The 16,428-nt window shown below is 44.6% G+C and overlaps 1 protein-coding gene across 4 annotated transcripts in view; it reads right to left on the reverse strand.

Annotated features, from left to right (window-relative positions):
* The window catches only part of PUDP (pseudouridine 5'-phosphatase), a 177,571-nt gene that overhangs the window by 78,997 nt on the left and 82,146 nt on the right, over positions 1–16,428 (reverse strand). Inside the window, exon 4 of one of the 4 annotated variants that reach the window (XM_050777494.1) lies at positions 6–7,293. The exons of the other annotated variants lie outside the window; for them this stretch is intronic. Within the exon in view, the coding sequence (XP_050633451.1) occupies positions 7,192–7,293 (102 nt within the window). The 3' untranslated portion in view covers positions 6–7,191. Of the gene's footprint in view, positions 1–5; positions 7,294–16,428 lie in introns of those variants that run through there. 4 annotated transcript variants of the gene reach the window in all.

Consider the following 16,428-nt stretch of genomic DNA (forward strand, 5'->3'; position numbering starts at 1 on the left):
AGAAAAAGAAAGTCGAGATGGCCTTTTATGGAACCAGACATGTGGATGAAGTGTTTATCATCATCATCACCGTTGGCTTTGCAACTGTGCAGAAAGAGATAGAATTACAGTGGGGGCTCCCCAGAGTACAGATTGTGGTGAGGACAGCATGCTGTTTCTTACTGGCTCCGGGGGTCTCCCTGCCATGGCTCCTTTAAAGGGGAGAGGTTTCTGTCACAGCCAAAGCATTGCTGAAATGGAGCGCAGCTGTGTGGTGAGGCAAGATTCTCAGCTTAAAACTTTATTTTATTGGGATCATAACAATCTGTTCAATCAATAATTGAACATTCAGAGTGTGAGAGGCAACTGCAAAACTAAAAATCATGCTCTTAAAATATAAAACCACTTCAGAGTTGCTCCTGTTTTATGTACTGTGGTTTGAAAATTAAATGGTTAGAATCTTTTAAGTTAAAAATTCAGTTCCTGTGTGTGCTAGTGCGATGTGACAAATATGAGCACAAATATGTAGTGTGCATGCGTGCTCTCTTTTGGATAATCGCAAAAATTCACTTTATTATTGGGATTATGGACACAACACCATCCAAAACTTGTGGTCTCTTCATTCAGACACCCACATTGAAAATGGGGTGTTTCCAACTGGCAACTTCAAAGATATGGAACCAACCTAAGTGCCCATCCACCGATGAGCAGATAAAGAAAATGTGGCATTTATACACCATGGAATACTACTCAGACACAAAAAGGAATGAAATAATGTCTTTTGAAGCAACATGGATGGAGCTGGAGGCCATTATTTTAAGTAACTCAGGAATGGAAATCCAAATATCATATGCTCTCACTTATAAGTGGAATCTAAGCTATGAGGATGGGAAGCCATAAGAATTACATATAAGGGACTTTGGGGACTAGCGGGATGAGGAAGAAGACTACATACTGGATACAATGTACACTGTTCTGGTGACGAGTGTGCTAAAATCTCAGAAATCACTGCTAAAGAACTTATCTGTGTAACTAAAAGCCACCTGTACCCTGTAGACTATTAAAATTAAAATTAAAAAGGAAAAAAATTAAGTACTAAAAGAAAAACCAATACATAAAATAAAATGGGGTGTTTGTACACTGCATTTATCAGTGAGCTCCTAAAGGTGCCACCACATTGACAATGTTACAGTAAGTTTCACATGAGGGCTCCCTCCAAAGGAGACACCCCAGAGCCTGCTCCGTAGTATAAACAAGCATAATCCACATGTGCTATCTTCATATCACCGACCCTCTCAGGAAGACATACACTTAGGAAGCTTCTTCCCTACATTCCTAGAATGGCACACACCTCTTGTGAAAACACATTTATTGATGCTTTTTAACTGAGACTCTGCAGGGGCCCAGACATCTGTAAGGGAAGAGAGGTCCTCGTCATGGCGGCCTATGCTGAGGAGTCTCTCCTGTGGCCTAGTTCTACTCCACATGTGGCCTAGAACTCCACGAGCTGTTGAGGTGGGCCTTTCAGCTCTCCACTCATCTCTTCTTTGTCTCCTTTGTCCCTCTGTCTTTTATTTTTTTTTTTTATGTATTTATTTATTTATCTATTTTTGTGAGAGAGTCTTGCTCTCTCGCCCAGGCTGAAGTGCAGTGGTGTGATCTTGGCTCACTGCAGCCTCTGCCTCCCAGGTTCAAGCAATTCTCATGCCTCAGCCTCCCAAGTAGCTGGGACTACAGGTGTACCACCAAGCCGGTTAATTTTTTTTTGTATTTTTTAGTAGAGACAGGGTTTCACCATGTTGGCCAGGCTGGTCTCCAACTCCTGGACTCAAGTGATCTGCCCACCTTGGCCTCCCAAAGTGCAGGGATTACAGGTGTGTGCCACCACACCTGGCCCCCTTTGCCTTTCATTATGAAAACATACTCTTCGGCTCATCACCAGGTATATAGCAGTGACTCAATGCACTGGTGTCCTGGAAAGGGCTCATGGAAGCCTGATGCCAGGTCTGAAAGAGAAGCTCTGCATTCTTTGGCGTTTTCACTAGAAAACACTGAAACGCACACACAGTCTTAACTATTAGTGGTCTGTGCTGTAGCCAGCACAATGACTGTTTTTCTTTTTCCCTACATGCCTTTTTCTTTCCATTACCCCATTCTTTCCTTCAATCTGGGGCTAAAATATCACCTAGCCAACTTACCCCACAGGGCCGATCCCTGGATTAAGTGAGTTAATCCATGCGACAATGGAATGTGAATGCTACCTTACTTTCACAGAGGGAACTGGTTGGCCCAGCTATTTTAGTTTGCTTGGAACTGAAGGGTCGGCTGTGGGGCAGGATGTCCCGTGCTACATCCTGGACAGTCCCAGGCAAGCCACAGTAGTCCGTCCCAACACCTCCCTTCTGACAGCCTCTGATGCTCCCTGGTTTCTTTCTCCTGTGAGACACTGGTCACCGTAGGACGTGGGAAGAAATGACTCCACTTAGACTTCCAGGTTGGTTTTCTCTGTTATCTCACTCAGTGACTACCTGTTCATGATATTTCTGTCTTGCCTTTTTAAAAGTTACGACTTGATCATATTCTAAATGCTCTCCACTGTTTTTATCTGGGACCAGAGATAGGCACGTAAATGTCAAATGACGTTTCAAAATATCTGTCACCTTCTCCAGGGATTCTGAAGCTTTGTGCAGGGTCTACCTGTGAAATGTGGGCTGGGGTAGAGGAAGAGATGGATTATCCCCTGGGATAATACTGCTTGGCTAAAGTTGTGAAAGCAGCTTTTATTCTCTATTTGCGTGAGGCTGCTTCCAAGGAGCAAGGCAGGTGTGTGGGACGGGAAATCAGTGGCTGACTGTGGCAGTTCCCAAAGAGATAATGGAAGGCACCCAATACACCTGCACTCACCTAAAGGGGGTCATATGGTTTTGCTGTGTCCCTACCCAAGTCTCATCTTGAATTGTAGCTGCCAGAATCCCCACTTGTTGTGGGAGGGACCTGGTGGGAGATAATTTAATCACAGGGGCAGTTTTCCCCATACTGTTCTCATGGTAGTGAATAAGTCTCACAAGATCTGATGGTTTTATAAGGGGAAACCCCTTTTGCTTGGCTCTTATTCTCTCTCTTGCCTGCTGCCATGTAAGATGTGCCTTTCACCTTCTGCCATGATTGTGAGGCCTCCCCATCCATGTGGAACTGTGAGTCCATTAAACCTCTTTTTCTTTGTAATTTACCCAGTCTTGGGTATGTCTTTATCAGCAGCGTGAAAACGGACTAATACAGGGGATCTGCAGTGGAAGGAAATGCAGGCCCCATGGTGTCCCTTCACATCTGAGAGATCTTTCCAAAGGCAGCCTGTGTTTAAAGGCAACTAAGTGAGGGCTGTGAGTGAGGAGGGAAACTTACAAGTGTCTGCAGCACTGACAGCGGGAACAGCTGACACCAGCTCTTGGAGACCTTTTTACTGTTTCTCATGGCCTTCACGTTTTGCTGGTTCCTCTGTGTTCGATTAATCTGTCCTCACCTATTTTTAAGAATAATCCAAATACGGCACTGACATCTGGAATATCACACACAACATATAAGATGAATGTCGTACATAAAGTAAGGGAGACTTGAATAAGTATGAAGAGTGGCGAAAAGTCAAGGTTGGTAACTGGTTGCTATCACAATCAATCACAATAAGAAGGTGACATAGGCTGGACGCAGTGGCTCACACCTGTATTTTGGGAGGCCGAGGTGGGCAGATCACTTGAGGTCAGGAGTTCCAGACCAGTCTGGCCAACATGGTAAAATCACATCTCTACCAAAACAGTAAAAAAATTAGCCAAGCACGGTGGCACATGCCTGTAGTCCCAGCTACTCTGGAAGCTGAGGCAGGAAAATGGCTTGAACTCAGGAGGCAGAGGTTGCAGTGAGCCAAGATCGTGCCACTGCATTCCAGACTGGGCCACGGAGTGAGACTCCGTCTCAAAAAAAAAAAAAAAAGAGAGAGAAGGTGACATAATAAGCTTATGCAACAGAAGGGCCATTTAAAATATGTCCATATGAGTAAGTAAAACCCTCAGTGTTCAAATGATTGAGGGGAAACCTAGGAAGACAGGCCAGTTGGTTTGGGTTTTCCAGCACGAGACCCTTGCAAAGTTAACTATTCTAAAAGGTCAAAAGTAAGTACAGCCTCTGATGTAAACAGCCATGGGTTATCTCAGCCCAAAACAAGCAATGGGATGCATGACGCCCCTGGCACCTGAAACCCTCTTCTTCCTCCTCTCATGTGGCCGTTTTGCTAACAGCTGTCAGGAGATACCTTTCCCCAACATTTGCCGGACTCTTACACTTCATGTCCACTAACGAGAATTCCATTTGATCAAGATGGAATTTGAAAACAGAACCTGAAGTTTCAAAAGCTAATAGAATAGTTGGCTGGAGGTGGTCGATGATGGAAACGTGTCAGGAAAACTCAACAGAACAGGAGTGGAGCAGAATTGAGTGGTTTACAGGAAAACAGCGAGGTTGGCCCTCTAACACCAGGCATTGTTTGCACACAAAATTTAAAGGAAGCCCCAGACACAGGACAAAGAGAAGACATCAAACATGAGTCCTGAGAAGAAACCCCCTGGTGCTGGGCCCAGATGGCACCTGCACCACACACACAGCCTGCACGCGGGAAATGATTCGGGGTCACGCCACAGCATCTGAAAGTTTGGGTTTTGTTGGTTTGGGTTTTTTCCCCTAGAAGCAGTGGAATTATAAAGCAGAACAACTACTGTGTCCTGAAGCACCTATTAAAAATGTCCCAAAAGATTTATTTATTTTCATTTTTTTGTTTTTTGTTTTTTGAGACATAGTCTGGCTCTGTCACCCAGGCTGGAGTGCAATGGCAAGATCTCAGCTCATGGCAACCTCCACCTCCCAGGTTCAAGCAATTCTCCTGCCTCAGCCTTTCAAGTAGCTGGGATTACAGGCGTGCACCACCACACCCGGCTAATTTTTTTGTATTTTCAGTAGAGATGGGGTTTCGCCATGTTGGCCAGGCTGGTCTTGAACTCTTGACCTCAACTGATCCCCCAACCTTGGCCTCCCAGAGTGCTGGGATTACAGGTGTGACCCACCGTGCCCAGCCCCAAAAGATTTTTATGTCGTCTTCAGACTTTGTTACACCCAAAGATCTAATGCACTTGTAAATAGGACCATTCCTACAAGAAAAGTACCTGGTATCTAAAAGCCTAACCATTTAAAGAATTTTCACAGCATGGGTGTCTGTCTACTGAAACTTAAGGATTTAAGAATAAATCCTTAAAAGCTACCTGGAACAACTGTGTCTGGTAATCACAGGACTTAAGCGTCAAAAAAAGAAAGAAGAATATAAGCTAAATACAGTTTATATCTTGCACAAATAAAATTAAGGAGGAAGTATGTTTTTATTTTCGAAGGCAGAAATACCTCAACACAGTTTCCGTCTGCCACACCCAGCTACAGCAAAAGGAGGTTCACCCTGACTGAATTTGGCTCTCATGCTTCTTTTTAAGCACCTCATTTTTTCACTTAGGGAGCAGCCCTTCCTGTCCCACCATGACTGACTGATTACACTTGACCTAAAACTCATTCATACCACCACCCATACAGTGAATCATGGATTGTATGTTTGCATCTGTAGAAAGAAACCTTTCTCTCTATAAGTCAAGGGACTTCAGCCTCTGCAAGTGGGGAGCGGAGGCAGACTGACTTTTCGCTGCATGGACTTGGTGGGTTGCTCCTTTGAAGGCGGTGGCCGGGGACAGGGAAGGTGGAAGTGCCCACGGCTCTCTTCTCTTTTCCAGCAGGGCTTCTGCACCTTCAGTGAAGCTGGAGAACTGGGGCTTGGTCCAGGGGATGGTGCTGGCACTTGCACATGCTCCCGGCAGGCCTGCGGCCTCCTGAGATCTCCCTCCTTCACCCCACATATCATCTCTGTGTCAGGACATGCACATGGATGTATGTGTACGCATGCATATTCTATATGATTTTAATTAATTTTGTGATTATTTTGTAGTGTATTTAGTGGACCTTCTAAGGCTGACTTCCATGACTTCAAGGAAGTATCTGGTCAAGAATATTCTTCACGCAGCTTGTACGGACGCCTACATATCGGCTGTAACTAGGCAGGGCCCAGTTTTCATGCACCTTCCCAGGATGCCATGGCAAATCATGAGCACTGACAAACATCTGCTAAATTAGCAAAGACAGTAAAGGTGTCCTGGTACAGGACTTAGAGCCACAAAGAGGCCATGGAAAGTCAGCGCTAGGGAATAGACAGAGCAAATGCAGCATCTCCTCTACTTAGGGCAAGGGAAGTTCAGAGGCAAGCTGGAGGTCATGCAGTCACGCGGAAGACAGAACTCTTGAACAGAATCCAGGTCTGCAGAATCCAATGTTCTTTTCACTCTACCTAGCTGAAGGCTAAAATATATCTGATTTCCATCTCCAGGTGAGGAGATGAGCTTAATTAAACTGTAGCTTGAGGGATTTAATTTGGGGAGCATGACATTTCCAACTACAAGGGAGGTGAAGCACCTTGGCGGCTTATCACTTGGAGGTGATGAACTGACTTCTTCAATGATGCTGAAGCGCAGCAGCGACCTGAGGATGGTTTCTGTCCAGGGGACTTAAAAAGTTCTTGTACTTTAATTTCTTAAAGACAAATATCATATAGCTTAAAAGTTCCATTTTATAACTAGGAAGTTACACGTAGGAGTATCTTTGTCTGACAGCAGCAGGGTGTCTTAGTCCCTTCAGGCTACTGTAAGGAAACACCAGACTGGGTGGCTTAAACCCCAGACAGGGATTTCCCATAGGTCTGGGGTCAGGTGGTGTGAGATCAGGGAGCCAGCATGGTCCCTGGCTCCCTGGTCTCCTCCTAACGAATCACACTGGGGGTGAGGATTTCAGCTTCTGAATGGGGGGAGGGAAACAGTCCAAACACAAGGGCAATGAATAAAAATGGATGGGATTAGAGGAAAACCTGAGAAGCAACAGGGAGCTGGATGATACCTGGGATGTTAAGCCTGATGGAGAAGCTGATTCTCACGTTTCTGATGTGGTGGGTCTTGGGGCCGCCATTTTGGTGGCAGGAAGGAGAGGTAGCTTTTGTGAAAAGTTGGGTTTGAGGCCATCGTGGGACACCCAAGTAGAAGGCTTGGGGTCTCCATGCGCTGTGGCTGTGAGCTGGAGGTTTGGTCAGAGAAGCAGCTGATTAGACAGAAGGAGGAGCGCTGAGAAGGGACCCCAGCAGCCCTGGCATTTCTGTGCGGTAAGCAGACGAGGTCTATGGATGGAGCTCTAGGTACAGTTTGGGCAGGAGGGGAACACAGTAGGAGGCAGTGTCAGGAGCCAGGTTAAGTTTTCAAGAGGGAAGGAGAAGGGCCTGTGGCTTGTGATGCTCTCGCGTTCCTCCCTAGCTCTCACTTCCCAGTGATGCTTCCACCTTTGGCTCCTCCCTGCTGCAAATCCCCATCCTCATGGCACTTGCCCACCATTTCTTCTCAGCAGCTGGGATCAACAGCACGTCCCATCGGGAAGCAGACAGAAAAGTCACAGCAGGGAAGGAGCCAGCCCCTTTCCAATCCTGCACACTGGGACCTCCTCTGGGCTGCAGGCAGAGCACTGCCCATGCCTGCTTGGGATCACATTTCGTAACCAATTTTACCTTTTAAACTATGATGTGTCTATTTTAAATTATGTGCATCGTTGGAACTAGTGAGCTTTCCAAATATTACTATATCATCTCTAAGGAATAAAGCTTTCCCTTTTGCTTAATGAAATACAACATCTGAAAGGAAGTCACTGAAGGGTACTTTCAGGGCTCCCAGAAGCAGTCCTGGAATTACATGGAAGCACAGAAAGTACAGCAGCTGCCCACAACTATTCATCAAATATAAAGCCATGTATGATCTGAATCTCATCACCAAAACCAGGCTTTTTCCTAGGAGGTTTTTTCCTATGCATTAATTTTGTAACATCAAGTTCAATTTTCACATGGTGAGACATCAAAACTTCAAGGGGGCCTTAAACTTTGTTTTGAATTTTGATTGGCAGCGCTCATATCTAAGGTTTAAGTTTTGTTTGACTTCATGTTCCTTGTCAGATAATGATCTGTAAATAAGTACAATGTTGTCATGTTGGATACATATACACTATCAGATATTTGTTTAAACATGAAACTTTTAAGTAATGCTGTAAAAATGACTGCTGAGGTATGCATGTATTTTGTTATTAATTAGTACTTCCGTTTATATTATTCATGAATCCATCCATCTGTCCATCCATCCCTATTTACCAATCTATCCATCCCTCCCTTCCTCCTGCTCTCCCTTCCTTCATCCAAACATCCAGCTACCTACTAGTAAGTTAGATATGGTGCTGCATTCCTCTAAGTAATAGTGCTGAGGTGGAGGTCAGTATCCCTTGTGCACTGCAGAGCTACTGTTTTACTGAATCGATAGTGCTCTGAAAATCAAACTATAAAACCATTATTGATATAAACATGTTTATAACAAAACCCTCTAGAGTTACAAGCTAGGTAAATGAATGAACTACACCCCTAAATTGATTCCTTCTCCTATAGAGAAAAGCCTTTGAAAAAGTTATTTAACGACTTGGTTGGGGGGGTGGGCAGGAAAGCTTCCTAATGAATTCTCTGTGTCATTTTATTCAAAAAAAGTACATTACAGGCACTCTTAGCATGCATATTAAAGTGTATGTATGTAAATTAAGTGGTGAGCAAAAGACTTCAAGACAGCTCAAAAAATCTTCCCCAATTTCCTCTTTTAATGGTACAAATGCTGTGTCCACCAATCTGTCAGAAACCAGTGAAAAGCCCAGCAAGGCCCTGAAAGGTGCTGATTGTCTTAGAGTCAAAAACCGCAAGTTTCTAGATGGTCACTAGAATCATTTTCTTTTTCCACTTCCTCTGAGTAAAACATGTGAAATCAATTCATTTTCCGTAGCCTTCTGCATGAGACTCATGATCCACAAGTGTGACAGGAGGCCCCTATCAGTTTTGTGTGTTTAGAGGGACACTATGACTTCAGACAGACTAGGGAAGATTAGCCATGTACAGGATTAAAATGCTCTAACCTGTAGAGCAGCAAGTTGTGTTTACTTTCAACAGCACTTTCGTTATGGAAAAACCACATTTAGGTGCCTTAGATGAGACCTGCTTGTGGTATGCTTGCTGTATAATATGATTCCACACATTGTCAAGACAGCAAAAGTACAGTGATGTTTTCCCTGCTTTTGGAGAGACTTCCCCAAACAGGATTACCACGGCACAAAGACAGTGCCTTTGCTGGCCTGTGTGAGTGATTTTTCCATGTCATCTCCAAATGTGCCGTGTAGAAGAAGCTGCCATTTGTAACGGGAACTGATAAACACAGATAAAAAAGCCTAAGGAATTCATTGGACCTGGAGGGGATTAAAAGACTTCATGGTTAAATGAGCTGGTGGATGAGCCAATGAGCTGTGTGGTGAGCACGTGGCAGTCGGCAATGCAGAGGCCTCTCTTCAGTCCTCTCCTTGGTCCTTTCCATCCCGACACCCGTTGTGCATGGCCCAGCAACCTACCCAACAGGGGATGAGAGGCCTACAAAGCCAACGCCCTTCAGGATGGATTTATTTTCTGGTTTTCACAGGGATGCCCTCAATTCTCCTTCCTGCAAATGTATTAACTGCTGACTCCTAAAATAAAAGCCGTTGTCTATAGCTGTGGTTGCAAAGTCAGTGTTTCCAAAACAAACATGTGTTGCAGTCCCAGGTGAGGCTTATGTTGTTTTCACTGGCCTCCCATGCCCATATTAACGTTCAATTCTAAATCGTCTAGTAGTAGAACGTTCATGGGGTAAGGGGTTTCCAGAATGTTTTGTGACACAGCAGTCCAGAGAAATCTTCCAGAAAAAGGAGATTCCTCCCATTAAATGAGGAACTGGGGACCTGCCATGTACCATCAGCACAGAAATGCTTCCAGAAGTGCTGCCATGGATAACTCTGCAGTTGAAACTTCACTGAGGCCTCTCAGGTATGGACACCTATCTTCAGAGCAAATCAATGAAGGTCCCACAAAGCAGCACTCCAAGGAATCTATTTTGGGGAAGTTTTCACAAAGAGTAGCCGAATGTGGCATGACTCCCGTTAATGCAAATGCAATTCATTTGCCTTGTTTTCTTGAACTATTCTGCATCTTACCTGTAAATAATGACAGATGAGGCAGATTTCACCTTAAATGCCTATCCTCTTACATGAATGGTTGCTTACAAGGCATTGAGGCTACTGCTTAATTCAGAACTGAAGGTACCAGCTCTGTGAGGGCACCCTCCCTAGGCCCCTCGGCAACGGGCTCTGCTGACCGCTCATGACAAAATGGCACCCGAGGCACCTGTAAGAGCAACACAGGGCCTGGTCCATCCCTCTCTCCTTTCCTTTAGATAGAGAGGGGCGTGAGCATATTCTCAATCCTGGAAAACAGAGGTGGGAGGCATCTTGCCTTCCTTTCTCTAAACTGAGATGCCGATGAAGCCTGGGCTAGAAGACTGACGTGGCCGTAGGGGCTAGAGAAGAGCAAAAATGTGCTGGATGTGGGGCCTGGCCTGAGGGTGGAAATTACTGGGGCTACTGACACAGTACTTGTCTGATACTGTGTATGACTAACTCAGTGTTTCTCAACCATTTCATTCATCATCACCCCCAAAAAAGCTTTTCCAGTTATTTTCCCCCAACAGTCTATCTCCATAACATGTTATAACAACACAGATGCATTATATTTTTCTATATGGGTATTGGTGCTTGATACATTAAAAGTAGTAAGGTTTCATTTTCACCTCCCCAAAGCCAATTTTTATATCTTGGGACAAAATGCATGGACTATTCTACCCAGTTTTACTCAGCTGAACAGTTTTTGGAGAACCTACTGAAACCACTCTCAAGGAAGGGTCCCACTGACCCAGGAGAAGAAGGCTTCACAGAGTGGGGAAGTAGCTGAAGATTTCAGAGGAAAACACTTTCACTACAAAGAAGAATACCCCCACGCCAACCCCTGCTGCCTGGAAGATCACAAATGAACTGTAATCTTCCAAAGTCAACGCACATTTCATAACTATGACGTACTTGGGGAGCTGCTCAATTGCATGGAATAATTTATATATTGAAGAATGCAGAGAACAAACAAATGAATCTCTGACAACACTATTCCAGGTAGCAGTCTTTAAATATGCCCTCCCACCAACTTCAAATTTTATAAATGAATGAATCAACGATACCCAGTGCTTGGCAGATGGGACATGCTCCGTCGCTATCAGCTATTATTATGATAATGGTGATCCATTCTGTAGACGTTACAAAAAATTCACTATGAAGTTTAAAATTACTCAAACTCGTGTTGGGACTGGGACTAGCACCTTATATTCTAGTGACTATGCCACTAAATATCTCAATTACTAGCCAGGATATTGATAAACTGCAAATTAATGACATTTGTTTTTTCCTGTTTTTTTGGGGGATTCATCAGAAATGCATATTTATATTAGAAGCTGGGCTTTAATAAATAGCTATCAGCAATTCAAGCATGTTACACATATTTTTAGGAAATTAACACCTACATAAAGTACTGTCTTGGGCAGGCAGAAGACAAAAAGCAGAGCAGACAGCTCTCTGGCCTCCCTGGAGTTCATGGTCTCCACCGCAGGAGACACGCACTGGGGAATCCCTGCTAATCCCAGCCAGCTGTGGGGAGCCCTGTTTGAGGCACACAGTACTGTGGAGCAGGGACAGCAGTCCATTCACTACGATTTGGAAGGTGGATTTGAAGGAGTGGGTTTAGGGAAGATGACTCAGGGATGTCTTGTCAGAGGCAGGTCATGGAAGACAGGCATAATTGCACACGATATTTGTAGCCACTGGGAAATGGAAGGTGTGCAGGCAGAGGGAAGAGCTTGGCAGAGACAGTTACTGGCTGCACTCCGGCGTGGAGAGGCTCCTTGGGATGAGATGGACACGCAGAAGAATAAACATTGTGCAGGTACTGGGGGCAGGCAGAAGACAAGGCCCCAAAAGGAAACCAGAAGTAGTAAGTGAGGGAGGGAGCAAGGGGTCAGACTGAGAGGTCTGTGCTTACAAGGTGGGGGGGGAGGGAAGTTGGGGAGGGCGAGATGAGGTCAGAGCAGGGCAACTGGTCATATCAGTGTTTTAGAAACATCAAAGAAGCAAAACCACTGATTTACCAAGAAACTCTTACCATTGTTAAAGGCAGTGCCCCCTACCCTAGCAATATTGTTTATGTCTATTAAGATTATTCGAGAGCATGACTGCTTATTTTTTTTTTGGAAATCCAAGATACAACTCATTCACTGAAATACCTGGCTTAGTGTCAAATGTTTTATTCTGCAATGGTGGCTTAATTCAGATCGGTTGGTTACATGCTACCTGCTATTAAGATGGCCTCATGCAAATTGTCATTCTTTGAAAATGCTGGTATGTGGAGATTGCACAACTTCATGTACAAATGCACACGGAACCGGAGAAACCCCTTAGCAGTTACACTGGTACAACACTACCATACAAATGAATTACAAAGCAGTCCTGAAGAGATGTTACACACGTGGTAACAAGTAGTTACTGCTGACCTGTCATTTCAGCAATTTATAGTTTGCTTGATATATGTGTCTGTGTGTATGAATCTAAAGAATGAGAAAAATTAATTGCGTAGTGATCCATTTATCAGGAGTCATACTGAATTAAAATGGAACAAAAACATCACAAACAGGTACATCATGGAGATTCTGTTGGGTTAATGGTCTTTATAATTGCAAAGGAAAATGATGTTACTATCACTTTTGGGTGTTCAATTCAGCTTATCAGAAGGGGCTGGAAAAAGATCAAGTAATTACTAACTATACTTGACTTTGAAATGCATTCACACACCTACCCAGTTGATGTGGAGAGAAGGGAGTGTAGGAGGTACCGTGCTTCCTGTCTAGGGAGATAAAGTCTCCCCTTTCATTCCATTAGCTGTGGGAATACCGGATAATTATGTTTTTTAAATACTACAAGTACAATATTGTTTGTTTGTTTGCTTTTGAGACAGGGTCTCACTCTGTTGCCCAGGCTCGAGTGCAGTGGTGCAATCATGGCTCACTGCAGCCTTGACACCCCCAGGCTCAGGTGACCTTCCACCTCAGCCTCCCAAGTAGCTAGGACTACAGGCAAGCACCACCACGCCCGGCTAATTTCTTTTTCTAGTTTTTGTAGAGATGGGGTTTCGCCCTTTGCCTGGGCTAGTCTTGAACTCCTGGGCTCTAGCAATCAAGCTACCTTGGCCTCGCTAAGTGCTGGGATTTCAGGCATGAGCCACTGCACCCAGCTAATATTGTTAGATATGTATTCATAAGCCTATGAACTATTGCATAGTCCACCTCTAAATGACAACTACAAATATCTATGAATGGCTGTGTAGTTCGTCCCATGATCATGATGACTGTTTACTATGGTAGTTATTTTGAGCATATATATAAGAGAAAAACAGTATGTATTCAACGTTTCTCTTTATGTTGAGACATGCACTGGCACTTCCTTCTCATAAAAAGAATAGAAGGTGAACAAAAGGCTCTTACAAGATGGAAGAGCTCACTCTATGGTCATGGGGTCACTTACGGGACAAGTACAAAGATTAAAACCAGCACACACAGTCAAAGACAGGCAAGCTGTTGATCTGCATTTATTGGATGTCTATTGATGAATAAATAATGACAGCATTCTACATTCCAAGGTCATAAGCAGCCCATATTCCCACTTGGGAACACAACCAGAAACAGTAGTTCCTAGTCATTTCATTGTTCAGGCATGGTTTCAGGGAGGTGGGGAAGAGGAAAGGAAGACGTGGGGGTGAAGGGAAAGATTGCCCCACTCCTTGCTCCTATTCAGGGATAAATCAGGTGGGAGATGTGCTTCTGTAACCAGCTGGACATCGAGGCTGTGTCCCTGAGAGGTGCCCAGAGAATCCCAGTTTGCATCAAACTCTCCTGAGTCATGCTGGAACCTTCTTTCTAGAGAGTTGTGTTTGGAGAATGGCACATCGAACCCCTTGACTCCTGGGCCTCCAGCATCTCCCAGGAAGACTTCCAACAGTATGTGATTAAACTATAGACATGCAGCTCAAATAATACTCTGGATGAGCCACAGAACATGTCTTCTTTTCTACAGAAAATGTATTTTCTTAACCCTTAGTCAGAATAAGTTAGGGCATTAGAATAAAAATGTACTTATTCAGTAAGCAATTTAATGGTTGGATGTTTTCAAGAAAACTAGTCCCTCCCTCACTTTTTTCCCCCTTTTCAACAGAATCAAAGATGCTGTTCTGCTAGTGGAAACTTTTTAGGAAAAGATAAATGTGTGAATAACACCATACCCCTCACAGCACGTGGCATTGGTCTCTGGAGGCTGACATTCTGCAGAATCAAATACTGAAGGGAGCAGCCTTGTCCACTTATGGTTCAACAAAGGTCCCTGTTGCTGTGCAACGCTCATCTCACAAAATGACCCCGCTTCCCGCCAGCTAGCTCTCATTTCATCAAAGCACACACACCTTGCCTGATCTCTTGGACGCCGGCCTTTGGGCATTTCCCGGCCAGCTCCTAAATCCTTGCCTGGCCGCCTGGGAGGCTGGAGCCCATTTTCCAATGACCTTCCTAAATGAACTGCGAATCTGCTGTTGCTGAAGAAACGCACCCTTCTAAGGAGGCCAGAGGAAAGCAACTCTGGTGGCACCATTTTGCGAAAGGTCACCCTGAGCATGGGCGCACAGCTGTGCCACTGCTTAGTTACCAGGTCTCGCGATTCCCATACCAGGTCCAGCTCCGTGGGGAGACTTCCTGAGGCCTGCTGGCATAACATGCACAGGTATTGAAGCCCGCACTGTCCCTTTCAAGGACTCTCCAGAAAATTCCGCTCGTAACGGAGGCTACTTTGCTGTTCTCATTCTCCAAGCCCGCTGTTTTTAGCGTGGGAGTCCTTGAGGCACGTTCAGGGGGCCCACAAAGTCAAATCTACACCCACAGTAATACTAAAGCACCGGTGACCTTTCTATGCTGTGTCGACAGTGGTATCCACAGTACAAATGCAATGTCGGCATGAAAAACAGCCCACACAGCCGGGGCCCGTGCATGCAGGAGGGCCAGTGGCGGAGCCCTGCTGGCAAGCGCGGTGCTCTGCCCCGCAGCAGGCACTCCGGAAGGAAGATTAAAGCGCAGCTCCACCTGGGAATATCTGCGCTGAGTGGTACACACTCTACTTTTATGAAGCCTCAGCCCTTGAGTTGGCTGTTTTTTTAAAGATGTCGTGAGACGATGAAAAAGGCCTCTAAAGCACGTGTGCCACATGGGGAGGTGAGCCTCTGGTCTCCAAGGAAACCACGTGCTCACCCTGCTCCAAGATCCCCACTTTATCATGGTTTTTCTTTCCTGGAGCCTCATGTTTATTTGAAGGAATGACTGACAGGCAGTGAGTGATGATTACTAAGATTTGGGCATCTGGCAGAACTTTTCTAGAAAATTTTCTCAAGAGAGGGCCACTTCAAGGGAAATAACTCAGTTTGTTGACAAAAATAAAAGTCTGAGTTTTCTAGAGAAACTGAGAATTTTGGAAATCGTGCTTCTACCACCACAAGCTTGACAGCTTGCCAGAACTGAGACTTACCTGATGAGATTGATGGCGACATGAACAGATGTGGGTTTTTGATATTATTATAATGAAATGAGTCAACATTTTGGAGTTCTAATTTTTCAGCCACCCAGTATTTTCTGAATGAACAAATGCATGATGTTACAAAATCATGCATGGATACAAGATCCATTCAAAGTTTAAGGCTGGGTAATAGACTTGAAGATACACGAGGAGGAAAAGGTTACTGATAGGGCTTCAATTTCCACATAGGAACTAACTCTTAAGAAACTATAACTTGCTGAATTCTGGTGTAGTAAAACAGCTACACACAGAAATAGAGCTAAAGAAAGAAAAATAGTTAAAATTATCTTAAAAGACTTAAAATATCCCTTCCTTTTCAAACTAGGTTCTGTATAAGAGGCGTGATCTCAGCTCACTGCAACCTCTGCCTCCTGGGTTCAAGTGATTCTCCCACCTCAGCCCCCCTGCCCCCAAACCAAAAAAACAAACAAACAAACTTGCACTTCTCATTCTCATTAGCCACTTCTTCTGGGGACAGCTCTAGGGGTAAAGGGTCCCACTGTTCACTACCTGCTGGGTAATCAGATCCCTTCAAAAAAGACGCTTTTGAGTTTTTGTCCAGTTTTTCTCACTGTTCTTAAGGGGAGAGTTAGCACAGCTCGCTTAGGTCCTATCACCAGAAGGAGACTTGGTTCGAGTTTTACATGTTAATATTTGATTGGAGTAGGATGCACCTTAGTGTTGGAA

The sequence above is a fragment of the Macaca thibetana genome, chromosome X (assembly GCF_024542745.1).
Source record: "Macaca thibetana thibetana isolate TM-01 chromosome X, ASM2454274v1, whole genome shotgun sequence".
Taxonomy (NCBI): domain Eukaryota; kingdom Metazoa; phylum Chordata; class Mammalia; order Primates; family Cercopithecidae; genus Macaca; species Macaca thibetana.